The sequence below is a fragment of the Annulohypoxylon maeteangense genome (assembly GCF_022496945.1).
Source record: "Annulohypoxylon maeteangense strain CBS 123835 unplaced genomic scaffold GGS22scaffold_3, whole genome shotgun sequence".
Taxonomy (NCBI): domain Eukaryota; kingdom Fungi; phylum Ascomycota; class Sordariomycetes; order Xylariales; family Hypoxylaceae; genus Annulohypoxylon; species Annulohypoxylon maeteangense.
Window position 1 is genome coordinate 698520 of NW_025953250.1, and position 20818 is coordinate 719337.

Below are 20818 nucleotides of genomic sequence, written 5' to 3' on the forward strand. Positions count from 1 at the left end.
TATTCTCGCTCCAGGAAATAGACACCATGGAGGATGTCTCCGTTATTCCTAGAGGGTTTTTCGAGACCTCCAGCTTTCACTAATCATTCAGTCACTGGTCCATTACCGATAGCTTTAGCGATAGGTACTAGGTAACGTTAATCTCGAATATAACCTGATGTGGTCGCGTATAATAAAGAGCTCTAGCCGTAATGGTCACGATGAATAGCGCCATATATCTAGGTAGCGCCCGATTCATAACCGTACTATTGCTTCGTTTCGCCTCAATGTAGCATGACACAAGGGTGTTCTGCCCTCGTCGTCTGCTATATTTATATTTGCTTTATTTTCCAACAGCATCTCATTAAGGTAGTAAGTGAGTGATACATGCTTGCCTTGGCTGATAGTGCTTGACCTTTATAGGCTACTATTCTAGCAATGCAGATATTTACCTCATCTAGCAGGGACTTGGTAACTTTCGTATGTTCTCTAGCAGTGGCGTGAATAATAGTGATTGACGTGGATAGTTTGGTAAATCCAGGATTTTCATCATTTCAGCAAAAGCACATGTCGCTTCCAGGGTCCCAAAGCGTGCTGGTAGATGTAAGCCTGTAGAGTTCTGGTCTGGAAATTCCTCCTTACTGTGGCTTTGGAATCCTGGGAAGACTTGTGCAGCTGCCTCGACATAAGGTCCTTTCTGGATGAAACCGATCAATCCATTACAGGTAATTGGAGCCGACCTTAGATGACACCCCCAGAATCGTGCAGCGTAGCTATAGAGCGGATTAATCCTTAGTCGCTCGAATAATTCGTCTCTTGATACGCAAGGCCCGCTTCCAAAGACGTCGTATGAAAGATAGGTAATGCAAGCTGTTGTAATCTCGGACCCGGCATTTGCAAACCATCTCTCTTGCGTCCGTTCAAAATATTCTTGTGTTGTATAATGAACCAGTCGGATGATATCGCTTTCTTTATCTATCGTGACCAGGCCAGCACATGCCGAAACCATGTCTTCAACTTGCGGTAGATTCTCCTCGTCCATTTGACGTTCCCAAGGCTCCACTGCAAGAGCGTATCGAAGTTCCCTTGTAGTAAGAGGTCTCTTTGCATATATAATCCACGATAGAACTTGTTTAGCGAGTTCTCGTCGGTCTGGTCCCTGCCCTTCGATTCGCTCCATTGCGCTTTGATAAGCATAGTCATATGCCTCGGAACCCGTGGACAGTTTTGCGAGAGCGGTTCTCACAGCCTTTGGAGACCTCTTCCCAGTTAAGGAATCAAGATGGAGCTGAGCAAGGAGGAACCTGAAAGTCGATCAGCATGTTTACTTTGATGTAAAAGAATCAGGTAACCTACATTCCCTGTACAGACTCAACAATGCCAGCTTTTATTTCTTTCCGTAATTCGTCATGACGAACCACAAAACCTGGCAGTCGGGTAATTTGTCCATCGATATATCTACCTACATCATCATCACTTGCCCGTATCTCCAGTGAGATGGCACCTTCAAACTTAGCGGCGATTTTTGGGATTAGTCTCGAGGTAACAAAGACATTCGCAGTCCCATTATTCTTAAGTTTAAGGACCTCGGCCAGGAATTTCTCTTCAGACCTATCAGATGACTGACACTCGTCGAGTGCGTCGATAATTATAAATACCCTTCGATATGTCGTCATTACTGACCGGAGAGCATCTGATATTTCGTTCAGGCAAGGTTTTCTGTTCATATTCTTGTATCTCTGGTAGAAAGCTTTCATGCTAGGAGGTAAAGGCCTAAACTGTTGTAATTGCTTGAGTAAGTTTGCGAGAAGGTCTTCAGCCTGCTGATCATCGTGTTGTCGAAAGTTGCAGAAAATATACGCAACGCCGATGTCATTATCATTTTCAAACCGACGTGAAAGTTCGTCTACAACAATCGATGTAAGGATCGTCTTTCCGGCGCCTGGCATTCCAGGGCAGAAGAGGGTCGTCGTCGGAGTATCTACCCATTCCCGGAACTTCGTAGAATCCAAGAGCCACCGTCCCGTTCCTGGTTGTCTCCTACGAATGAAGTCGTTTTGTTGCATGGAATAGTCTTTTTTGGCCAACCAATTAAGGAACAGGTGGAATTCATGATCGTCGTCATGACGATGAAGTTTTCCTAGGTCATCGTGGAGGCATTCATGCGAATCCTGAATGAACTGCATACGATCCTCTAATCCTGAAATGTCTGCCTTAGTATCCCTTGAGCCTTTTTCGAGTTCACGTGTTAACTCTAAAAGCCGTTTCCCATTTTCCTCTGAAGTCTTCTTGATTCCCTGTATTAATTTCCGGGAGTTGTTAGCCAAAGCCAGATCCAAGAGAGACTTTTCGCGTTCAATAGCCGCGATAATCTCTCCTATCTCCTTTTCGCCGAAAGGCCATTTCAAACTTTGCCATAGCTTGTTCTCGTTAGCTTTGGGCTGAAGCTTGGTCACGATTTTGTCTAAGGTAATCGATAATCGACCCAGTGGTCCATCAGGGCTCTCGAGGACCTTAATCGTGTCTGACCATGCTTTACCTTCCTCAGAGTCATCGGATTCATCCTTAAGCTGTCTGAGAATGGATTCACATGATCTTAACTCTTCACGAAGATTTTTCCTATGTTCCTTCGCGCCAGAGGCTGAGTTTATGTAGCCGACGGCTTGAGAGGATAATTGGAGGATAGTGATGATGCTAGCGGTTATACTGAGTGCATCCATCGTTATGAACCACTGTATGTCTGCCTAGGTAGGTAGATAGCTGCGTTTCTTGTCTCTGAGGTAGGTAGGTCTAATACGTAGGTATTCATAAAACTAGCTTTCGAAGACTTCCAAGGTTCCTTCAAATAATACATATCTTGAACTGAGCCCTGTCTGGAAATAACCCCGCAAGTAAATTCTTCAGGCAGACAACTAAGCCACGTCCACGTCAGTGTGTAACATTAGTAGAAATAGCGAATTAACATCTCGGACGTCGGAGGCGTTTTCCAGTGCGCCTTCGATCGCCTTCGATCGCCCTCAGCCACTACCTACCGCTGAAACCTTTTCAAGTAATACAGCGCTCGAACGATTTCTTGCTCTATAATTCCGTATTCAGCCTTAGAGCCACGTCGTCCATAAATTTGGGTCTGCTTCGCGTTTATGAGTCTTAAGTATCCTATGGAGTAAGCTCTTCATGGGTAATCTCGTTATTCATTTAAAAGCTTCTAGATAGTTTAGAGTCTATAATAATACACCGCGGGATCTGTTCCACCGTGACTTCTGCACTCTACGGCCTATCGCCTCCAGGGCCCGAAGACCGAGCACGCTCGTAATCAAGATAGCCTCGAAAGCCAACAGTCCAATCCAGAATTCATCTAAAGTTGTTGCTTTATAGCTACCCAGCAGACCCTCGACATTCCACTCTAATAGATTGTGAAGGTTTAGTCGTAGCATTAGGACGCGAGAGCGTGTCTTGAGCCGTTAGAAGAATGAGGCCAAATCAATCTAATTGGTCAATATTATAGGCACATACAATTGAATTTGGTTGTATGACTTATATCTCATTGTTGGGAATTGGGGATGGTTTTGGGTACTTACTGTTTGCATTTAACTAGATTGGATAATTGGGGATGGTTTTGGGTACTTACTGTTTGCATTTAACTAGATTGGATAATTGACGAGTTTATATTCTACTGACAAGGGTGTGTTGTGTCAGAAGTTGCAATCTTAGAGATAGGTGCGAGGTAGGCAAGGTCGTATGGTAACCTATGAAGCAACCGCAGCAACCTTATGTTTAAATATGTAAGGGCTGCTGCGGCTTACTTCCTGGCTCGTAATGGACACGTTGGAGGATCATTCCTGTGGAGATACATCGTCGTGGGATCTGAACACGTCGCGCAAATCTCAAACCAAGGATGATATGCGGGGGAATGAGCCTCAATATATTAAGGGTCACATCTATAATAAGGACATATTTAATATATATGCGATCAATTTCTCTCTAGTTAGGTACGGTTAGAATCGGCTAGGTTAGAACGAGATCTCAAGATGTATTAGTCGAGCGCCAACTACCTTAAATTTACCCGGCTTATTAACATTTAATAATTATGTTACTAGGTAGCGGCACTTTGGTACAACGGCCGCGATCGTTGTGCTTATGAAACAATAGCGATTAAGTGTAGTTTTCGGCTTGTTAGCTCGGTCTATATATTAATCGGCGGACCAGCGGGTCATTTGCTGGTGAGGCTTACAGCGCGATTTCAACACGTTGCCGGTGACACTCTTTCCGGCGAAGAGGAGATAGTAGAATCTGTAGACTATGGTACAGAAAAACAAAGGTACTTCGTGATGCATCGCAAGGTGTCGTCGTAACATGCCCAACTCCCCTATTGATACACCCTGCAATGCAAGTCCGAACTCCGCGATCAATTGACGTCATTTATTTGTGGTTGCGTTTGTCTTCGATATATTTGTCGCATCACTTGGGCTTGTTGTGCTTCTCGCGCTCGCGCACATCGCCACCTATCGCTCTCCACCATACATCACATCCCCATCGCAATGCCCTCTCAGCTGCTCCCGTCGGCGTGACGGCGGGTCGTACGTCAAGGAAGAACACTGGTTCCCCGGTAGGTTCGGGTGGCCCGGAATAATAATCGATAACATACCGGATTTCTTTTCGTTGGCCATCAACTTCTCGGGTTACATACCAATCGTGCCGGTCAAAAGGCGGCTCAGTACTATTGTGAATGGGTATTAGCGTGATTCTCTACATATGAGAATGCGGTGTCATTGACTTACGCGAAGGCACCGGGATATAACCAGCCCATGACCTGGAACATAGCTGCTTTAGGTGTCATATCCTGTGGTCGACCTTGGAATCTGACCAAACTTGGACTAAGATCCTTTACCTCCTTTTCGTAACCGTATTTCTTCACCATCTTATAGAAGTTCTGCTCACCACGACTGCACATACGCCAGCCCTTGTAGAGACCACCGGAGAATCGCCTCTCCCAGTCCATAATCTCGGACCAGGCACCTTCGTTCAAAAAGTTGTGTACGCTTACCATGCTGTCGACTGCGGTAACGTCTGTGTCTGTGTAGCCCTTGCGGAGGAGAGCGTTGTACATTTGTTGCGGGGAGGGATATTCCCAATTCCCGTCACCATCGCCTCTGGGGATGGATGATGGTTCTCGCGAGGTGGGAAGGGCGTATGTCTGATCGGGAGCGGGCTCTTGTGACAACTCGCGGAACATGTAGTTTAGAGGGTTGAGTTTCGAAAACGCGGATTGTGAGTCGGTTTCTACTCTTTCCTTAACCTCCTCCTTAAACTCCCTCTCTTGTTCTAAGAAATCGCGTTGTTCGTTACGTCCCTTCGCATAGGAGCGAGATCCACCGAATTCCGAAGCAGGTTCATAATTGACAGGGGAATGCTTCACAGGGCAGCTTGAAGGATTTATTGCGTCGGCAGACTTCTGGTGTTTATGCATCGGACATCCGGGCTATACAGAGAGCACTGGTTAGTACTTTGGGATAATCCATATCATTTAGGTTCTGGGATAACTTACAGGGGGGGATCGCGGCCCATTTTGAGTAGGATGTGATGCGGCTTGCTCGTTGAGTTTGGCCTGAAGGCCGTCTGACCAAAACCAGCCCATGGCCTTGATCTATTGTGGTTGAACGAGGAATAAGTAGGTGTGATAAGTATTTCAGAGGACGGGAAATCAAGACCGAGAGGGTATACGGCGTTTTGTTCTCTTAGGAGGGGTTATCGCAGATTTTCTCGTCTTTAACTCGTTAACTTTTTTTTTTATTTGCCGCGGCCAGTTTCTTTAAGGCTGAGTCAGTGGAGACGGATAGAAGCATCGAGCCAGTGTAAGGCGCGAGTATGTAATTGTGGACCACTAAAATCCATTACGTGATGATTTTCTGAATACTTAGGTACATGTCGGTCACCCCATCTTACCTAATCTCACTACGATGCCTACACGTGCAAGTACCGGGATTTTACCGGCCTCGGTCTAAGCCGAATCTACTACGTCACATCATTTACAGATCGGGTGCTTTGACTTTACGCGATCTCAATTCTACAAGATTCACCATATAATATCAACAATACCAACGATATCAATGGCATAAACATTTGTCTGCAACAGCCGTGAAACTTACCAACGTTAGCATAGCAGGAGTCCGTTCATCATGTCAATCAATAATTGCCTTTTGTTATAATCATAGGTGTGAATAGAAATGCGACCGGTCATCTTACTTGGCCGGTTTTGCGTTCGCCGATGTTTCTTTCATGCTCCGAAGACTTCTCCGAATCTTAGACAATTGCACTCGACATTTCGATTCCGGCTTCTCGGTAATACACCATGGCGCAATTCCCAGTCCGGGGGTAGGATAATTAGAGCTACAACTCACGTAGCTCTTGGAACGGCGGCCTTCGTCCAGTTGTCCGAAAAAGATGACAGGGATACGGAACAGACGGCCGAGGGTCGTATGCTCGAGGCATCACGGGCGGAGTTGAAGAAGACCGTCGATAATGATGCAGGTCCCCTCAGCCGTTTCGGCCACAGAATAATCATCTTCCTTAGTCTCTATATATGGGAGCCTCTTTGCACTGGAGTAAGATTTGTTGAATTAGTCTTCATATTCATACCAGTCATATTGGCTGTCCCATCCATATGGATTGGGAGTCGCCAGCCTGGTCGCAACAACGAGAGGTCGGGTACATTATGGTGGTATCACTTCCTAGTGAAGGCCATGGAGGCGGCTGGCCCGGCTTTTATCAAGGTGTGTCAATGCTGACATGACGCATGTCGACGATTATGATGACTAGTAAACTAACGTACTCCTTGGATAGCTTGGTCAATGGGCAGCTTCGAGGACTGATATTTTCCCGACCGCGATGTGCGATATAATGTCCAAGCTTCATTCCAATGCACCCGCTCATTCCTTGGATGCAACAATGAGAATAGTCGAGAAGGCGTTTGACGGGAGAAGATTCGAAGACATTTTCGAAGAATTTCATGAAACTCCTCTGGGCGTTGGTGCTATTGCACAGGTGTATAAAGCCAAATTGAAGCCAGATCTTGCAGCGCCAGGCGATGTTGATGTTCTAGAGACTCGCACCAACATTCGACGGAATGTTCGCCGAAAGGTGGATACGGTTCTGAAGAGTGTCCCAAAGCGGGTTCCATCCTCTTACGTCGCCGTCAAGGTCTTGCACCCAAAGGTCGAGCGTACGGTACGGCGTGATCTTCGAATTATGCACTTCTTCGCCTCAGTCCTCAATATCATACCCACCATTGAATGGTTGTCTTTGCCGGATGAGGTCGCACAATTTGGAGAGATGATGAAGCTGCAGCTTGACCTGCGTATTGAAGCTGCCAATTTAGCCAAGTTTCGAAGAAACTTCAAAGATCGCACTACAGCGTGGTTTCCATTCCCATACCTCGAGTTTACAACTCGAGAAGTGCTGATTGAAGAGTTCGCACAGGGCATACCCCTGGCTGACTTCTTAGAAAATGGGGGTGGTGTCTTCCAAAGAGATATTGCCCAGGAAGGCCTCGACGCTTTCTTGCGTATGTTATTAATTGACAACTTTGTTCATGCCGACCTACATCCCGGAAATATAATGGTTCGCTTTTATCAAGCGTATCAACCAAACCTAAGTCTGCGTCACCCATCTAATGGCAATGGTCATAAACTTCATCCCGAAGATCAACCCGATGTTACCGAGCAGGTACTTGCACGACTACGTCCATTCCGCAAGCGAAGAGATTCTGCAGCTTGGGAGGCAGAACTGAAAAAGATCGACCAAGAAGGTTTTAGGCCACAGCTCATCTTCATCGACACCGGGCTTGTGACAGAACTCAACGCGGTAAACCGCCGCAACTTCTTAGACCTCTTCCGGGCCATCGCCGAATTCGACGGATATAAAGCCGGCCATCTCATGTGCGAACGCTGCCGACAGCCTGATGCGGTTATTGATGAGGAAGTATTTGCATTAAAAATGCAACACCTCGTCTTAAATGTGAAAAGCTCTACTCTCGCTCTAGGCAATGTCAAAATCGGCGACATTCTACAGCAAGTTCTTGATATGGTTCGTCAGCATCACGTGAGATTAGAAGGCGACTTCGTCAACGTTGTGATCAGCATATTGCTTCTGGAGGGGATCGGTCGCAGCCTTGATCCCAACGTGGACCTACTAAGCAGTTCATTACCAATTCTTAGACAACTAGGTGCGCAAGGCGGAGCTCAGATGATGAAGGGGGGTGATTTCTCCATGTTATTCGTTTGGGCAGGACTAGAAGCCAGGCGGTTCATGCAAGCCAGTATAGAAGACGTAAGTTTCATTTCTCTCGCCACTCCCGATACATTCCCGATACTAACAGTTGGTGCAGGTGGAGAGATGTGTAAAATACGATCTATTATCACCGAACATTTAATTCGAGGATACGAGCACGGATAGACATAGAATAATTGCATACACAGGCGTTGATAGATGGAAATAAATTCGGGAGCAATACCACTCTTCAGGAGAATCGTTTTTAATCATAGACGGACGTTCAAACTCGTACTAGCTAGGACTACGCTCTTAGGTGACCCATGCCTCATCTGCAAATTTCTTCCATGAAAATAGATTATTAACCTCTACACCTCTTTAACTGAGCTGCGTCGCGAGTTGCGTGACCTGATCGAGTAAGGTCTTGGCCTCCTTGGGCGCGTTCTTCAACACCTTGTCTCGGAGATGATCGACCTGGAGACCGGCGGCCTTAGGCGCGTTCCCCTGGGCTGTCTGGATACGGCTGACCTGCATCTCGAGGAAGAACTTGGGCACCTTGATGGCGAGCGAGCCACCGACACTGCGGATACCGGCCTCCGTCGCCTGATACACGTTCAGCTGATCCTGGAAGGTCTTTAGGTCGGTGCTAGCAAGCGGGCTCGCGGTCGCGAACTTAGAGAGAGCGAATTGTAGCGCCGTCTGGCTCGATTGGCTGAAGTCGATCGAGGAGAAGGTCGTCGATCCCGAGGTCACATCCGGGACGCCCGAGATCGTCTTCTTAGATGTAGAACACGTTACGCTCGAGGCAAGGCTCGCAGCTACGTCGGCGACTTCGGCGGGGAGCGTGGTGGAGCCGATCACGAAGCAGGCTTTCGCGCTGCTTTGGCGCGCGGTGATGGCGGCTGTGTTGGTGTTGCTTAGAGTGATCACGTCGGAGGATGCGACGAAGGGGATCTTAGGCAGAGCAGCGGCAGTGCCGGCAAGGGCTAGGGCGATAGAGGCGCGCATTTTGATTCTCGGTATGGGTGAGTATTATTGTCGGGTTGGGAGTAGGTATTAATGGTATATACAGAGAACGAAAGTCGAGTGCCAACCAGGGACAGGAACGAGTGGATAGGTGAAGAAACGAAAAAACCCCTTCCCAGAAGGATGACAAGATTTAAGATTCAAGAATGTGAGAAGTGAGAGATGGGCGGGAGAAGGTAGATCATGCTTGTCGGGGATCTTTCATGCCTTTTAATGGCAACCTACCTGATGAAAACACGAGCGACGATCCGACAACCGAACGATCATGCGTTCGTCAATGCTAATTTTTGTGGTCTTTCGTCTCATATCTGATGGGTTTTAGTCTGAGACCCGGCCAAGCAGTTCCAAGTTCCCCAGAACATCCTCTTTCGGCACGATACTTATGATGTTCCATTTGTTCCATTGGTCAATCATTGGTCAACCAGAGAGTGTCGACAGCGGTAAGGCAAAGAGCCTCAATGGCGATCTCCTTATCAGGGGGAACTGGGTTTCACTAAAGCTGTCGACCAATCACAGGAGAGAATCTTGTCTGATCTGCGGGATCCTTGTCACATATCAACCCCACAATCTTGCTCCTTCCATTTTTCATCTTTTCGAGTTTCAACTTCACTTTGAACAAAACACCATTTTCAATTATCCTCATTTCAATCGCGATAAGTACGAGAATATGTATATTGATCATTGGTTTGCCTAGGAAATATTGAGCGATGACGGCGAATTGATGACCATCGCTATCTAGGCTATCGAGAGCGCCAAACGTGTATATCGACCCCAGCTACAAGCTATCATTGGAAAAAACAATCGATCCTTCTCAGTTAAATGACCACTCTGGTTTCTGTTGGTCATCTCCCTAGTAGGGAAGGAGACCGACAAGACCGAGACCAACGGCCTTGAGAAGGTCATCGGCAATGAATTTGACGGCAATGAGCAGGCCTTCGACGACCTTGTCAAGAGCCTTGAGAGTCTTGACAAGAGCAAGAATCAAGGGAACCAAGTGAATTAAAACAGGGCCTATTCACGTCAGTTTCGCATCGAAATATAAATCATGGAGTATCTGTCTTACCAAGGCCGAGCTTGATGAGGATGAACTTCACGGTACCGAGCAACTCAAACAAGATGAGTCCGACGGTCTTGAAGATGTCCTCCTTGACGAATCGACCCTCGAGAACAGCACGTTTGGCGATGCTACCAGCCTTATCCAAGAGATCGCTGATAACTTCCAGTTGAGGGGCAATAGCGTCGGCAGCAGTTTGGGCCTCGACTTCTGGAGCGGCATCCTGAACTGGAGTCAATGTCGCGTCTGACTGTTTGTTAGCCCAACATAATTGGCAGTCCGCTCCATAGGGACTTACTAATCTGAGATGTCTGCTCCTGGATCTGAGTAAAGAGCGCTTCCAAGGCGGTCTCGATGGCGTCAATGTCCTGGCGCTTCTCAACTCTGGTGTCAACAGCGACAGGGCTGGCAATACTGGTGACAATGAAGCCACCAAGGGCAAGAAGACTAATGAATGCGGCCTTCATTTTGAAGATAAGTCAAGTCTATGATGCTGAAGCTCAAGAAAGTCAAGATGAGAGAACGGATTATTTCGAATATGTTGCTGTCGCCGGTGAAGAACAAGCATATGATATTCTTCTTCAAGGAGCCGACGCCTCTATTTATACTTTTGGCGACACCTATTTCGCTCTCCGAGATGATTTATGTCCTGTATTGCGTGCTTGGCTCTATGGTCTGAATCTCAATATATTTTCACGACCCCCCTCTCCATGCAGCATCCTGTCGGCTGTCATTCAAATTTCGAGCTAGGGGCCTGCAACATGACGTCAAAATCGCCGACCAAACCCAATTCATCGATCATTGATCATCTCTTATATGAATCTTTAATGAAGAAATCCCGTTTAGATCGAAAATCTATCTGTGGGAATGCAACCCCTTGCTAACAGGCACACAGGTGAATTTCTCATTGGATGACTAATGTTAGGCTCTGTTGCTCCTTGACGGATATCATGCCCGTAAGCCGAATAAGAATTACGGTATCGGCAATCTCTTTCATGGCGAATTGTCAACAGCGTGGTAGAGGAGAAGGAACACCTATTATGATCGAGGAGGTGTGACCTACCTACTGATTGGTCATCGTTTACATGCCCCTGGCTTTGCGTGATGCTGCGCAATTTCAACATCCAACGCCCGCGCTGAGAATCGATAATACCGGTCAACAATCTAGAAAAAGCCTTGCCTTCTTGGTATTATAGAATCGACGTGGCACTCGGCGCATTTATTAAATGCTAAATGATGTCACGACTTTTGATATGGGAATTGTCAATTTCCAGACGACTTTGGCTGAAATTGGGACCTGACGATCGGCGCTGTCATTTTTAAGCTTCTTTCTTCTCCACCGACGATCCCATCAAAGCCGATCGATCAATCCACAAAGTAACAACTCTTTTCTCGAGATTCAACGACTCGACGTCTCGAGACATACCAATCATCGCATTTGCAACATTCTCGAAAAGATCGTCCTTCATCCATATTGTTCGTGCTACTACGGCAGCACCTTAATATCGCGATTCCTTAAACTCGCCACTTATAGCGGCCATCTCCGCACTGCCGCTAGAGAGCTCTGTCGTAATTTTTAGATGTGGCTTCCTGCCTACGCCTAATAAATCAACGGTGCCAATCTGATACTCGCGCGCCCCTAGCTATTATAGGTCAGGCTCGTAATCAATTTGTACCAAGATGAGGTTTTCAATACGTAACACATTCAGGGGATATATGACTCCCGGGAGCCGCATATTAACTGTGTACAATTTATACAATTTATCCAGCCCTCTTACGACCTGGAAATATGCGGGGTGCGTCGGACCTGAAGGTAAAAGCAACGTCAAAACAAGTTACACTGAGTTGAAGCTGCAGAGTAGGTTCAGCAATACTTTGCCGTACCGTTCTACACCGAATGTTGGTTCTGAGCACGCCTTGCCGCCACATCATCGTATCAATTTCACTAGCTAAGGTAGTACATCAAGCGTCAGCCGAGAGAAGCTCGAGATGAGTATTGCGTGTTCAGCAAACACGAGCCACGAATCCTAGACGGAAGCTGCATCAATTACAGTCTTTCTGATGTGAATTATCGAAATTTAGATGAGGCTACCTGAAATCTCCGTTTACCGAGATGTGATTTTCGTTCGTTAACTATATCTCGGTGAGGTACGGCGACCTACAAAATAAGCACGGCAAATAAGGCACGGTTAATAGCCAATTGAATGGCTAACCACTTAGTAGGTCTACATCTATTAGATCGATCGATGAGGTTCAATCTGAAAACCATGCCTATTATATTACACCCACAGGGGTTCTTAATATAACCCCTCGGGTTTTATGGACGATATGATGGGACTGGTCAATATTTCTGGTATCGCGAATTCAGCCAGCATATGGCGTAGGTTCGCCCCCATTAGCTAAGCTCGCCCAACATAATAAAGCAGCGTCCTAAATCAGCCACGATAGTCAACAATATTGGGACTTGGCGAAGTCAAACTGCCAAAACTATCTGCGAAAACTTCTAAGGTTACATCAGGAAAAATAGACAGAGTTTACATGCTCAGTTTTATCCGGAAAAACACCAGAAATAGCACTAAGATCTTGCCATTGTGGGTCGACGTCGGGTTTGTGGTCACCTAGAAAGGTAGTCCGGTTCTCCCAGCTTAGGCATACGACAAGACGCGAGTACGGTGAATACGAAACTTTGTCAAAAATACCAGTAATTTTCTGTAGTATTTCAGTCTATATAGTAGACATGGATATATACAAGGATGGTGATTCAATAGCAATTCCCCTAATACTACAGGATACTAACTTCACCTCAGAAATTTAGGGGGTTAAGGGGGAGAATCTATCCCCTACCTTGAAATTTATGAATATTCTCTTACCTAAACATACCCCGGAGAATTATCGACGCCTTTGGACTCCGTCTAATATATACTCCCTTTAATATACGTTACCTACCAATACCCGCGAAGGTTACGAGCACCGTTACTTACTTTATATACTCGTCCTGCTCCAGCGCCCACATGCGCATCCACCATATCGGCGTAAAAGCCTGATACGGCTCAGACGAATCACCCCGCATCCAGTTCATCGTACGGGAAACACTTTCCTTCTGCTGAAGGAGCAGCGTCTGGGCCTGCTCCACATTGAACTTCGCAACTTGCATCTGATCGTGTCCCTTCGGCCAGAAGCGAGCCAAATCACGGTACACCAAGAACTGCGTCTTGGCATCCTCCTCGAGCCTATGCAGCATCTCGCACTCCGCAAACAAAACCCCGTCCATCCAGCCCTGCGAGTCCCCCTGCACCTCCAGCAGGTCCTCCCGCCACGTCGCCGGGCACGGGTCCGTGGGGTACGCGTACGCGCGGCCGAGATACGGAAACCGCACGTGTCGGTGCTCGAGCGCGAAGCGCGCGCACTGTTCCGGCTCGCACTGCTCTTCGATATCGGCGTTGCCGAGCGACGTGCGCATCCGCGTCCAGAACTCCTCGCAGTAACTTACCGTGTTGACGAGCACGCAGCAGCTGTGGAGCGTGCAGATTGGGAAGGGGCACGAGAGAGGCCAGTCTTCTGGCTTGACGAGGCAGAGCTCGCATTTGTGGAAGTGCGTGTGTCGCGGGTTGCTGTAGATAGGGGCGGTTTCGCTGAAGGGGTCGAGGAGCATGGGGGTCCGCACGTCGTGGTGCATGTTGTGCGTTAGGATACGTTTGCACATTTTGAGGGGGGGTATATGACCGCTGGTAGGTAGGTAGGGTTATGTGTGAGGTGAGTGCTGTGTAGGGATGTTATGTGTATGCTTTCTCTAAGGGTTGCTTGGTATAAGGTGCTTCACTCAGCTGGGTGTGGTATTATGCCAAGGCCCGCTTGGTTCGAACGTCGCCTGGAATGGCTTCGTAGATGCGCATGTGATTTATATAACGGTCTTATGAGTAAGTGAAGCACCATGGAGTCTAGGTAAACTCAGTGAATAGGGGAAAAACACCAATTTCTGCTTGGAGTGAGGGTTTATAAGTATTTATTTTAAGCTCCAAGTACAATGGGCTTTTTGGGGCTTATTCTTGAATTCCTTTTGTTTAAGTCATTGAGGGTTTTAATAATTTCTTAAGCACAATGGAATTGTTTGGAGGGTTCTTTGCTGGTTGATAGAATGATGTTAGAAAGAATGTGCCTTGTTCTGATTCTGTGTATTTGGTTCCTAGGTTGCGTGCCAAAATATCTATCCCATTCTCCACTTATATGGGTAACTTACACATGTTATAGCGTGTTGTAGGCGACCGCTGTGTAACACAGGGGATAGGTGAGTAGTTCTTGGCTGTGGGAAACTACAACTCAACCATCGAAAAATAGTCTATGTACATATGAATGATATATTAAAGGTTTATATAATCATACGGAATAATTCAATGCGCTCTTAAACTGTAGTATATTTCACCCCAGGACATTAGGTGGAAGGGGTTATCAAAAAGGGGTCGTTTTAACATAAGTCATGTCAATCCTAAAATGCAATCGTTAGTCATACCCGACCATAAGCCCCCTGAATTCACCAAAATGCTTACCATGAAGTTCCCTGAGAAGAGAAAAAATTGGCAAGTTTGAATTGCTTCACATCCGAATCGGAAAGTTGCTTTGAGAAGGTAGCGCGGCCACTTGTGGAGGCTCCTGGACCAGTGTTATGGTACTCGCCAAACAGAATGTGGTCTGTTCTAGGATCCGACTTCCCCCAAACCGACCACCCCGCTGTCGATATTGAGGCGTCTAGATAAGTATAGATATATGCGACTCGGGAGTACTCGTTATATGGCCGACCTAAGAAGACCGAGCCAGCTGTGACGTCCTTTGTCGCAGCGACGGTACATTGGTCAAATACAAGGCCCCCAGCAGTGGTGCTAGAAGCTCTTTTCATAGCCGCGATGCTACCGCCATCTTTGTTAGGCACAATTGTCGAGTTAAGGAAGTAGGCCGTCCCCGCGCCCCAGATGAAATCAATCGACCCTTCGACCAATGTGTTGTACGCAAAGACGCTGGTCCCGACATTCATGTCGAAAGTGTCTTGGTTGCCGGTGATCTGGCACCCGTAGAAGGATGTATATCCGTTATTACCACTAGCGAAGCCGAGGGAAGCGTAGTTGCGTGTCTGCCCAAAGACATTGTTTAGATTGATGTTAAAAAGCTGAAGGTTCGTGGCCCTGGAATACAAAGTCGCTGAGTCCGAGTTGCTCTGGTCGGCTTGCGTATCAACCCCCACGCTGTTCTGGAGAATAACTTGATTTTTCGTGTTGTCAGATGGGTTCTCCGAGTATCCACGGAAGATCGTAGTGCCAGATCGGTTGAAGACGATTTGCTCTTTGTAGAGACCGGGATATATGAAAATTGTTACGGTTTCTTTGTTTGAGATCCCTTGGATAGCTGCAATTGCTTGGGCGAAAGTTGAGTAGACGGTTTTGCCTTGGATAGGGGTCTTAGACACGATGTAATCTCCCGCAGCTGGAGAGGTGGAGTCTGCCTCGGCCAGTGTTGTAACTGAATCGTCGGAATCATCCCTTCGTGTCAAAATCTTCGAAGGGGTGCTAATACTTTTCCAGTACGTCATATCAATCCAGGAAGTCGAGTCCATGACATTAGAAAGGGTATAACTATCCGACGTCAGCAAGGTTGCTTTGCCAAAGCTTTTGCGTGCGGCAGCATTATTCTCCCAATTTCCCGGACCGGTGTTGCTAAACTCGGCGAATAAGATGTTATTTAGTCGAGGGTCCGAAGAACTCCATTGTTCCCACCCAGCCGGCTGAACTACAGAATCCAGGTAAGAATTCTTGACAACAACCCTTGCATACTCCGAATAAGGCCTCCCAAGATAAACTCCTGATTTTGTCGCGGACTCATAGCCTTTCGCAGCGGTTACCAAGCACTGGTCAAACACGTAAATGCCTTTACCACTTGCATCTTTGCGGTTGTGTGCTGTGATGGCACCTCCCTTCTTCTTAGCTGCAATTGTGCATCCTTTGAAGTATGCAGCTGAATAACCCCAGATGAAGTCAATGGCTCCATCTATATAGGAAGACTCGTAATATTGATAACCATTTGTAGACCCAGTGAGAAGAGTGTCTTGCCAGCCTGTGAAATTGCATCCGTAGAATCCGATGTGGCTACCATAGATCGAAGCAGCCAGGGTTACATAATTAGCAGTAGCTCCATTTAGGTTGTCAGTGTTGATGAAGTTGACATTATAGAAAGCAACATTCGAGGACGCCGTAGAGATGACAGCGGTCTCGGGGTCCGAGTGACCTGCGGGAAGCGGTGATACCGAGAGGCCGCGGCTATATGAGACAGTCACCTGGTTACCAGAATAGCTCTTACCGGGGCTGCTTGTGGTATACCCTATGATGACAGTTTGGCCAGGCCGATTGACGGAAACTTGTTCAATATATGTTCCAGGTTTCATAAAAATGGTTTGGCATGAAGAGTCGCTGGGAAGTGATGCCAGCGCGGCAGTCAAATTGGAAAAGGAGCCAGTCGTTGACTTGGTCGAGTCAACAACCACAGCACCAGATGGAGCCGTAGAGGCGCTCGTGGGATGGGCACCACATGATGAGGCAGCTTTATCGCCTTTAATCAGTAACATTCATGTTAAGATACCTGATATATCTTACTTACAAATGCTATCCGTCGTTGCTTCAGCCCCCAAACCCGACGAGGGAAAGATACTCAAAAGGTACCCTATCGTAAGGGCCAAGGTGAATGTGAGCATTCTGACGGTTTGCACTCGTTCGAGACTTACTCGAACATCGTGAAGCAACAACCATAGAAAAAGAGATGTTTAATTATGTATTGATTCATAGAGCATTACGACAGCCCTTTCCACTTAATTTTAAATTATCCCACGAATCAACGCAATTGTGGGTCGTTGGTCGTATGTCATGAAACATTGGTGCATTTAATCCGTGAATGTAGTCAGATGAATGGTTTCTAACCTCCCAGTCAAGTGATCGCCGACGACGCCTTGTAATTAGCTAGCTATCCAACTACCTTAGTCAACTTAGCGCAATTATGTAATCCTGGATAGCCTATTGACCTTTTGAACTTCTAGTTATTAGAATGAAATTAATCTTCTAGAATCCTAGATATTCTTACTAGGTAGATTGAATCCTCAACTACGAGAGGAGTTGGATGGTGAGTGCTTGATTGTACATAATAGTGGTGACACAACATCTTTTATCATACTCATGATATGAGCTTAGGATTAAAAAAAGCGATAGCAAAGTTCTAGAAGCTCTTGGGCAAGTGGGAGCTCAGACGACGTTGCACCCGGTTGCACCCGGATCTGATCTCCAAGATGCATATGTGGATAACGGGATAGCCTAAGAACCCACGAATTAACGAGCTGTATTTAATCCTGGACAGCCTTAAATACCCGGCATGGGTTTCCTACTGCATACCTTGTCGTAGCTTTTACTTTTACGACTCTTTTATCGTTTTTTGAAGGTTGTCTATGTGGGAGTATGATAGATCACCAGGGCAACGCTACGTGGGGAGTTTGGCACCTATGGAAATATAGTCCAGGCGCCGTGATTCGTTCTTTGGTAAGACTCATAGTGCATTGGTGAGTAGGTACTAGTAATCTAGAGGTAATTCTATGTCGCCAGTGCTTCAGACCGAGAACGTTGCTTCTATGGTTAGAAATGTTATTTTGGGGTTAAATATTGACTCGGTTCCCGCGTGGGAGTTGAGAATGGCTTCGGTTCACATATGATTCGAGCTAAGTTGTACATTTACCAATTCGGCATAAATAGGTAGTTAAATCTTGCCCAAAATATAATAATCCGTAAAGAGATTCGGATCCAGGACAATGGTTAATAACCCAGATTTGATGGGCCATGTAACGCTACATCGTAGCCAAGCAACCTAAACTCAGCTCCCCCTCATTCTGCCATAATTGATACAGGTCATAAATTTTCCAGATCCTTCGGTTCAAGAAGGACCGAGATATCCTTTTGAAAGGGGGAATATTTATTAGATTACTGAGATGCTGGGAGAGCTATAGATCATGACTGGAAATACCTACCTCGCATCAATCCCATTTGGGGCGCAAGAGGAAAGAGCAGTATTGGCGTGATTGTAACCAATAATTCACTTATTCTGTTAAGATACATCATAAACGCATGTAATCACGAGACAACAGTCTTCGTCGATGCGATGGTCTCATTGAGGGTGTTAGCTCTCTCCCTCCTTGCGCGTCAAGCAACGGCATTCCTGAACGCCACGGAAACCAGCTCCCAATTTACTCTACAAAATGACGACTTGTTAGTGGTCATAAGTAAGAGCAGCGCGGGAGTTTCCAAGCTAGTTCTAGGAAAGCAGGACCTTTTGGGTTCGAGTGGAAGAGGGCCATACTTGGATTGCTCTTGTGTTCCCAGCGGTTTCTGGGCCCCCGGAGGTACTGCAAAATTCCAGCTCTTCAAGGGAGTCGATACCACCGGAACACCGTACGGAGGTGTCGTGATGCGAGATACTTACGCGTCTACGAACCAAACACTAGAACAGTATTGGTTCTTGCGCGAAGGCGAGACCGGTTTGCATGTTTTCTCTCGGGCCACATATTATAATCAGAAGACACCTTTTCTTCGAAACCTTGGTGAACTACGAACACTTTTTAGGCCGAGCACCTCCTTATGGACTCATCTCTCCAGCAGTGAAGGCAATTGGGCACCTTTTCCTTCCTCCCAAGCTAACAGTAAAGCGATCACGGTCCAAGATGCCACGACTTATCTCGGCAATACAACTAGCGATCCTCATGTAAAGCAATACTCGGACTACTTTACCAAGTATACTTTTGCTGAGGTTTGGCGAGACCATGACGTTCATGGACAATTCTCGGACGGGTCGACCAGCTCCGACGGAAATACGTACGGAGCTTGGTTGGTACATAATACGAGAGAGACGTATTATGGTGGGCCGTTACACTCGGATCTGGTCGTTGACGGCATAGTGGTAAGTCCCCTCTGGTCCCCAGGTCAAAGGAGTTCGCACTCATAAGCTGTATTCATAGTACAACTACATGGTAGCAGGCCATCACGGCGCCCCTACCCCTAACATAACACATGGCTTCGATCGAACCTGGGGCCCGCAGTATTATCACTTCAATAAGGGAGGGAAGGATACTACACTTGCAGAACTCCGGGCCGACGCCGCGCAATATGCCAATCCAGAATGGAACAGCGAATTCTATGATAGCATTGCTCAGCACGTTCCCAATTACACCCCAACGTCAAAGCGCACTACATTCAAAGCCACCATCAACGTGCCAGAGGATGGGAAGAGGCCTATTGCTGTTCTCTCCGAAAATAAGCAAGATTTCCAACTGAACGTCTTTGATAAGTCGAGCCTGCAGTACTGGGCTGATATTGATCCCAAGACTGGAACAGTAGAGATTCCCAGGGTAAAAGAAGGTACTTACAGATTGACTGTATATGCCGACGGCATCTTTGGATGGTTCATTCAGGATGACGTCGAAGTTTCAAAAGGCGCGAAGGCATATGCTTTCCAGTGGAAGCCAGAAAGTAAAGGCAAAGAAATCTGGCGAATCGGCACACCGGACAAATCAGCGGGGGAGTACAAGCACGGCTATGCGCTGGATACGTCGAAACCCTTGCAGCCCGAGCAATACCGCATTTACTGGGCTAACTGGGATTTCCCCACCGACTTTCCGAATGGCGTCAATTTCAAGGTCGGAGAGAGCAAAGAAGCCGAAGACTTCAACTATATCCACTGGAGCGTATTCCCAGGCCGTTCTAATTACTTTCGCTCGCAGCCATACTACGAGAACGTCAATAATTGGACTATACAGTTCAACCTCACTAGCGATCAACTCGCTGGTGATGCTCAGACGGCAACACTTACAGTGGAGCTCGCGGGCGCCAAGACGGCCAACGGCAATGACAAGTGGGCATCGCTTCCTAATGAGAAGTATTCCAACCTGCCTTACACGGTCGCCGCCAACGGACGGGATATCAGCACGTGGATCATACCGTCATACCGTAGCGGTTCGTGCGGTGTCCGAAGTAGCGTGGTCTGTCAGAATTTTGGAAATGAGTTCTCGTTTAAGGCGGCAGAGTTTCTGAAAGTGGGGTTGAACGAATTCACTTTAAGTCTACCCTTCAATGCGACGGATACCGAGACGGCCTTATTGCCGACCACTGTGTACATACAGTATGATGCGTTGAAGTTTGAACTTAGCTAGAATGTATATACTTTAAATGTAGGACGATTTATTGAAAGTTACCTCTTAACGAGGGCTTATTTACCGCCAAAATAGAGACAGTACGAAGTACCTAGCAACTTTGTACGCGCTTTCCCCACCAAGGTTTTAATGCACCGTTAGTGGGCGCATATTGAACTTTGAAAGCCCACCATGTAGCCAGGTATTTATAGAAACTATTTACATTGAGAAAGTTGATTGGCTGTTAATATATCCGGAGCCTGCCGTGTTTGGTGTAACTAAGCAATAGTTTA

The 20818-nt window shown here is 46.8% G+C and overlaps 9 protein-coding genes across 9 annotated transcripts; 2 read left to right on the forward strand and 7 right to left on the reverse strand.

Moving 5' to 3' along the window:
- Positions 1–215: 215 nt before the first annotated feature.
- Positions 216–2812, reverse strand: GGS22DRAFT_197834 (uncharacterized protein). The gene is made up of 2 exons (XM_047966043.1): positions 1336–2812; positions 216–1283 (listed from the first exon to the last, which is right to left on the reverse strand). The coding sequence occupies exons 1-2, from the start codon at positions 2697–2699 to the stop codon at positions 437–439; spliced, it is 2211 nt and encodes a 736-aa protein (XP_047821726.1). The 5' UTR covers positions 2700–2812; the 3' UTR covers positions 216–436.
- A 312-nt stretch (positions 2813–3124) lies between these two features.
- On the reverse strand, positions 3125–3885 carry GGS22DRAFT_154513 (uncharacterized protein). Its single transcript, XM_047960049.1, has one exon. The coding sequence runs from the start codon at positions 3411–3413 to the stop codon at positions 3201–3203; it is 213 nt and encodes a 70-aa protein (XP_047821727.1). The 5' UTR covers positions 3414–3885; the 3' UTR covers positions 3125–3200.
- Positions 3886–3994: 109 nt separating this feature from the next.
- Positions 3995–5858, reverse strand: GGS22DRAFT_154514 (cytochrome c/c1 heme-lyase). The gene is made up of 3 exons (XM_047960050.1): positions 5525–5858; positions 4758–5458; positions 3995–4696 (listed from the first exon to the last, which is right to left on the reverse strand). The coding sequence occupies exons 1-3, from the start codon at positions 5612–5614 to the stop codon at positions 4438–4440; spliced, it is 1050 nt and encodes a 349-aa protein (XP_047821728.1). The 5' UTR covers positions 5615–5858; the 3' UTR covers positions 3995–4437.
- A 178-nt stretch (positions 5859–6036) lies between these two features.
- Positions 6037–8515, forward strand: GGS22DRAFT_90304 (ABC1 family protein). Its single transcript, XM_047968378.1, has 3 exons — positions 6037–6749; positions 6820–8304; positions 8363–8515. The coding sequence occupies exons 1-3, from the start codon at positions 6204–6206 to the stop codon at positions 8405–8407; spliced, it is 2076 nt and encodes a 691-aa protein (XP_047821729.1). The 5' UTR covers positions 6037–6203; the 3' UTR covers positions 8408–8515.
- A 19-nt stretch (positions 8516–8534) lies between these two features.
- On the reverse strand, positions 8535–9452 carry GGS22DRAFT_90300 (uncharacterized protein). The gene has a single exon (XM_047968377.1). The coding sequence runs from the start codon at positions 9250–9252 to the stop codon at positions 8623–8625; it is 630 nt and encodes a 209-aa protein (XP_047821730.1). The 5' UTR covers positions 9253–9452; the 3' UTR covers positions 8535–8622.
- Positions 9453–10042: 590 nt separating this feature from the next.
- GGS22DRAFT_90316 (uncharacterized protein) lies at positions 10043–10978 on the reverse strand. The gene is made up of 3 exons (XM_047968379.1): positions 10623–10978; positions 10334–10570; positions 10043–10281 (listed from the first exon to the last, which is right to left on the reverse strand). The coding sequence occupies exons 1-3, from the start codon at positions 10789–10791 to the stop codon at positions 10121–10123; spliced, it is 567 nt and encodes a 188-aa protein (XP_047821731.1). The 5' UTR covers positions 10792–10978; the 3' UTR covers positions 10043–10120.
- A 2103-nt stretch (positions 10979–13081) lies between these two features.
- Positions 13082–14490, reverse strand: GGS22DRAFT_90337 (uncharacterized protein). Its single transcript, XM_047968380.1, has one exon. The coding sequence runs from the start codon at positions 14025–14027 to the stop codon at positions 13302–13304; it is 726 nt and encodes a 241-aa protein (XP_047821732.1). The 5' UTR covers positions 14028–14490; the 3' UTR covers positions 13082–13301.
- Positions 14491–14570: 80 nt separating this feature from the next.
- GGS22DRAFT_154525 (carbohydrate esterase family 8 protein) lies at positions 14571–17073 on the reverse strand. Its single transcript, XM_047960051.1, has 3 exons — positions 16964–17073; positions 14869–16906; positions 14571–14807 (listed from the first exon to the last, which is right to left on the reverse strand). Exons 1-3 carry the CDS (start codon positions 17055–17057, stop codon positions 14771–14773), a joined length of 2169 nt encoding a protein of 722 aa, XP_047821733.1. The 5' UTR covers positions 17058–17073; the 3' UTR covers positions 14571–14770.
- Positions 17074–18139: 1066 nt separating this feature from the next.
- Positions 18140–20604, forward strand: GGS22DRAFT_154532 (polysaccharide lyase family 4 protein; the record flags this gene model as incomplete). The annotated part of the gene is made up of 3 exons (XM_047960052.1): positions 18140–19296; positions 19355–20122; positions 20207–20604. Coding segments are annotated over exons 1-2 (1560 nt in total), but the record flags the coding sequence as incomplete, so codon positions are not given.
- Between the last annotated feature and the right edge of the window lie 214 nt (positions 20605–20818).

Bases quoted from the DNA above. Each gene is read 5' to 3' on its own strand.
- GGS22DRAFT_90337 (XM_047968380.1), bottom strand. From the start codon at position 14,027: ATGTGCAAACGTATCCTAACGCACAACATGCACCACGACGTGCGGACC.
- GGS22DRAFT_90300 (XM_047968377.1), bottom strand. From the start codon at position 9,252: ATGCGCGCCTCTATCGCCCTAGCCCTTGCCGGCACTGCCGCTGCTCTG.
- GGS22DRAFT_154513 (XM_047960049.1), bottom strand. From the start codon at position 3,413: ATGCTACGACTAAACCTTCACAATCTATTAGAGTGGAATGTCGAGGGT.
- GGS22DRAFT_154514 (XM_047960050.1), bottom strand. From the start codon at position 5,614: ATGGGCTGGTTTTGGTCAGACGGCCTTCAGGCCAAACTCAACGAGCAA. The intron at 5,459-5,524 runs GTAAGTTATCCC...CTCTCTGTATAG, and splicing joins ATGGGCCGCGATCCCCCCCT to CCCGGATGTCCGATGCATAA. The intron at 4,697-4,757 runs GTAAGTCAATGA...CATTCACAATAG, and splicing joins TTATATCCCGGTGCCTTCGC to TACTGAGCCGCCTTTTGACC.
- GGS22DRAFT_154525 (XM_047960051.1), bottom strand. From the start codon at position 17,057: ATGCTCACATTCACCTTGGCCCTTACGATAGGGTACCTTTTGAGTATC. The intron at 16,907-16,963 runs GTAAGTAAGATA...AAGGCGATAAAG, and splicing joins AGCAACGACGGATAGCATTT to CTGCCTCATCATGTGGTGCC. The intron at 14,808-14,868 runs GTAAGCATTTTG...ATTGCATTTTAG, and splicing joins TCTTCTCAGGGAACTTCATG to GATTGACATGACTTATGTTA.
- GGS22DRAFT_90316 (XM_047968379.1), bottom strand. From the start codon at position 10,791: ATGAAGGCCGCATTCATTAGTCTTCTTGCCCTTGGTGGCTTCATTGTC. The intron at 10,571-10,622 runs GTAAGTCCCTAT...ACAAACAGTCAG, and splicing joins GGAGCAGACATCTCAGATTA to ACGCGACATTGACTCCAGTT. The intron at 10,282-10,333 runs GTAAGACAGATA...TGACGTGAATAG, and splicing joins CCTCATCAAGCTCGGCCTTG to GCCCTGTTTTAATTCACTTG.
- GGS22DRAFT_197834 (XM_047966043.1), bottom strand. From the start codon at position 2,699: ATGGATGCACTCAGTATAACCGCTAGCATCATCACTATCCTCCAATTA. The intron at 1,284-1,335 runs GTAGGTTACCTG...ATCGACTTTCAG, and splicing joins GTTGAGTCTGTACAGGGAAT to GTTCCTCCTTGCTCAGCTCC.
- GGS22DRAFT_90304 (XM_047968378.1), top strand. From the start codon at position 6,204: ATGCGACCGGTCATCTTACTTGGCCGGTTTTGCGTTCGCCGATGTTTC. The intron at 6,750-6,819 runs GTGTGTCAATGC...CTCCTTGGATAG, and splicing joins CTGGCCCGGCTTTTATCAAG to CTTGGTCAATGGGCAGCTTC. The intron at 8,305-8,362 runs GTAAGTTTCATT...CAGTTGGTGCAG, and splicing joins TGCAAGCCAGTATAGAAGAC to GTGGAGAGATGTGTAAAATA.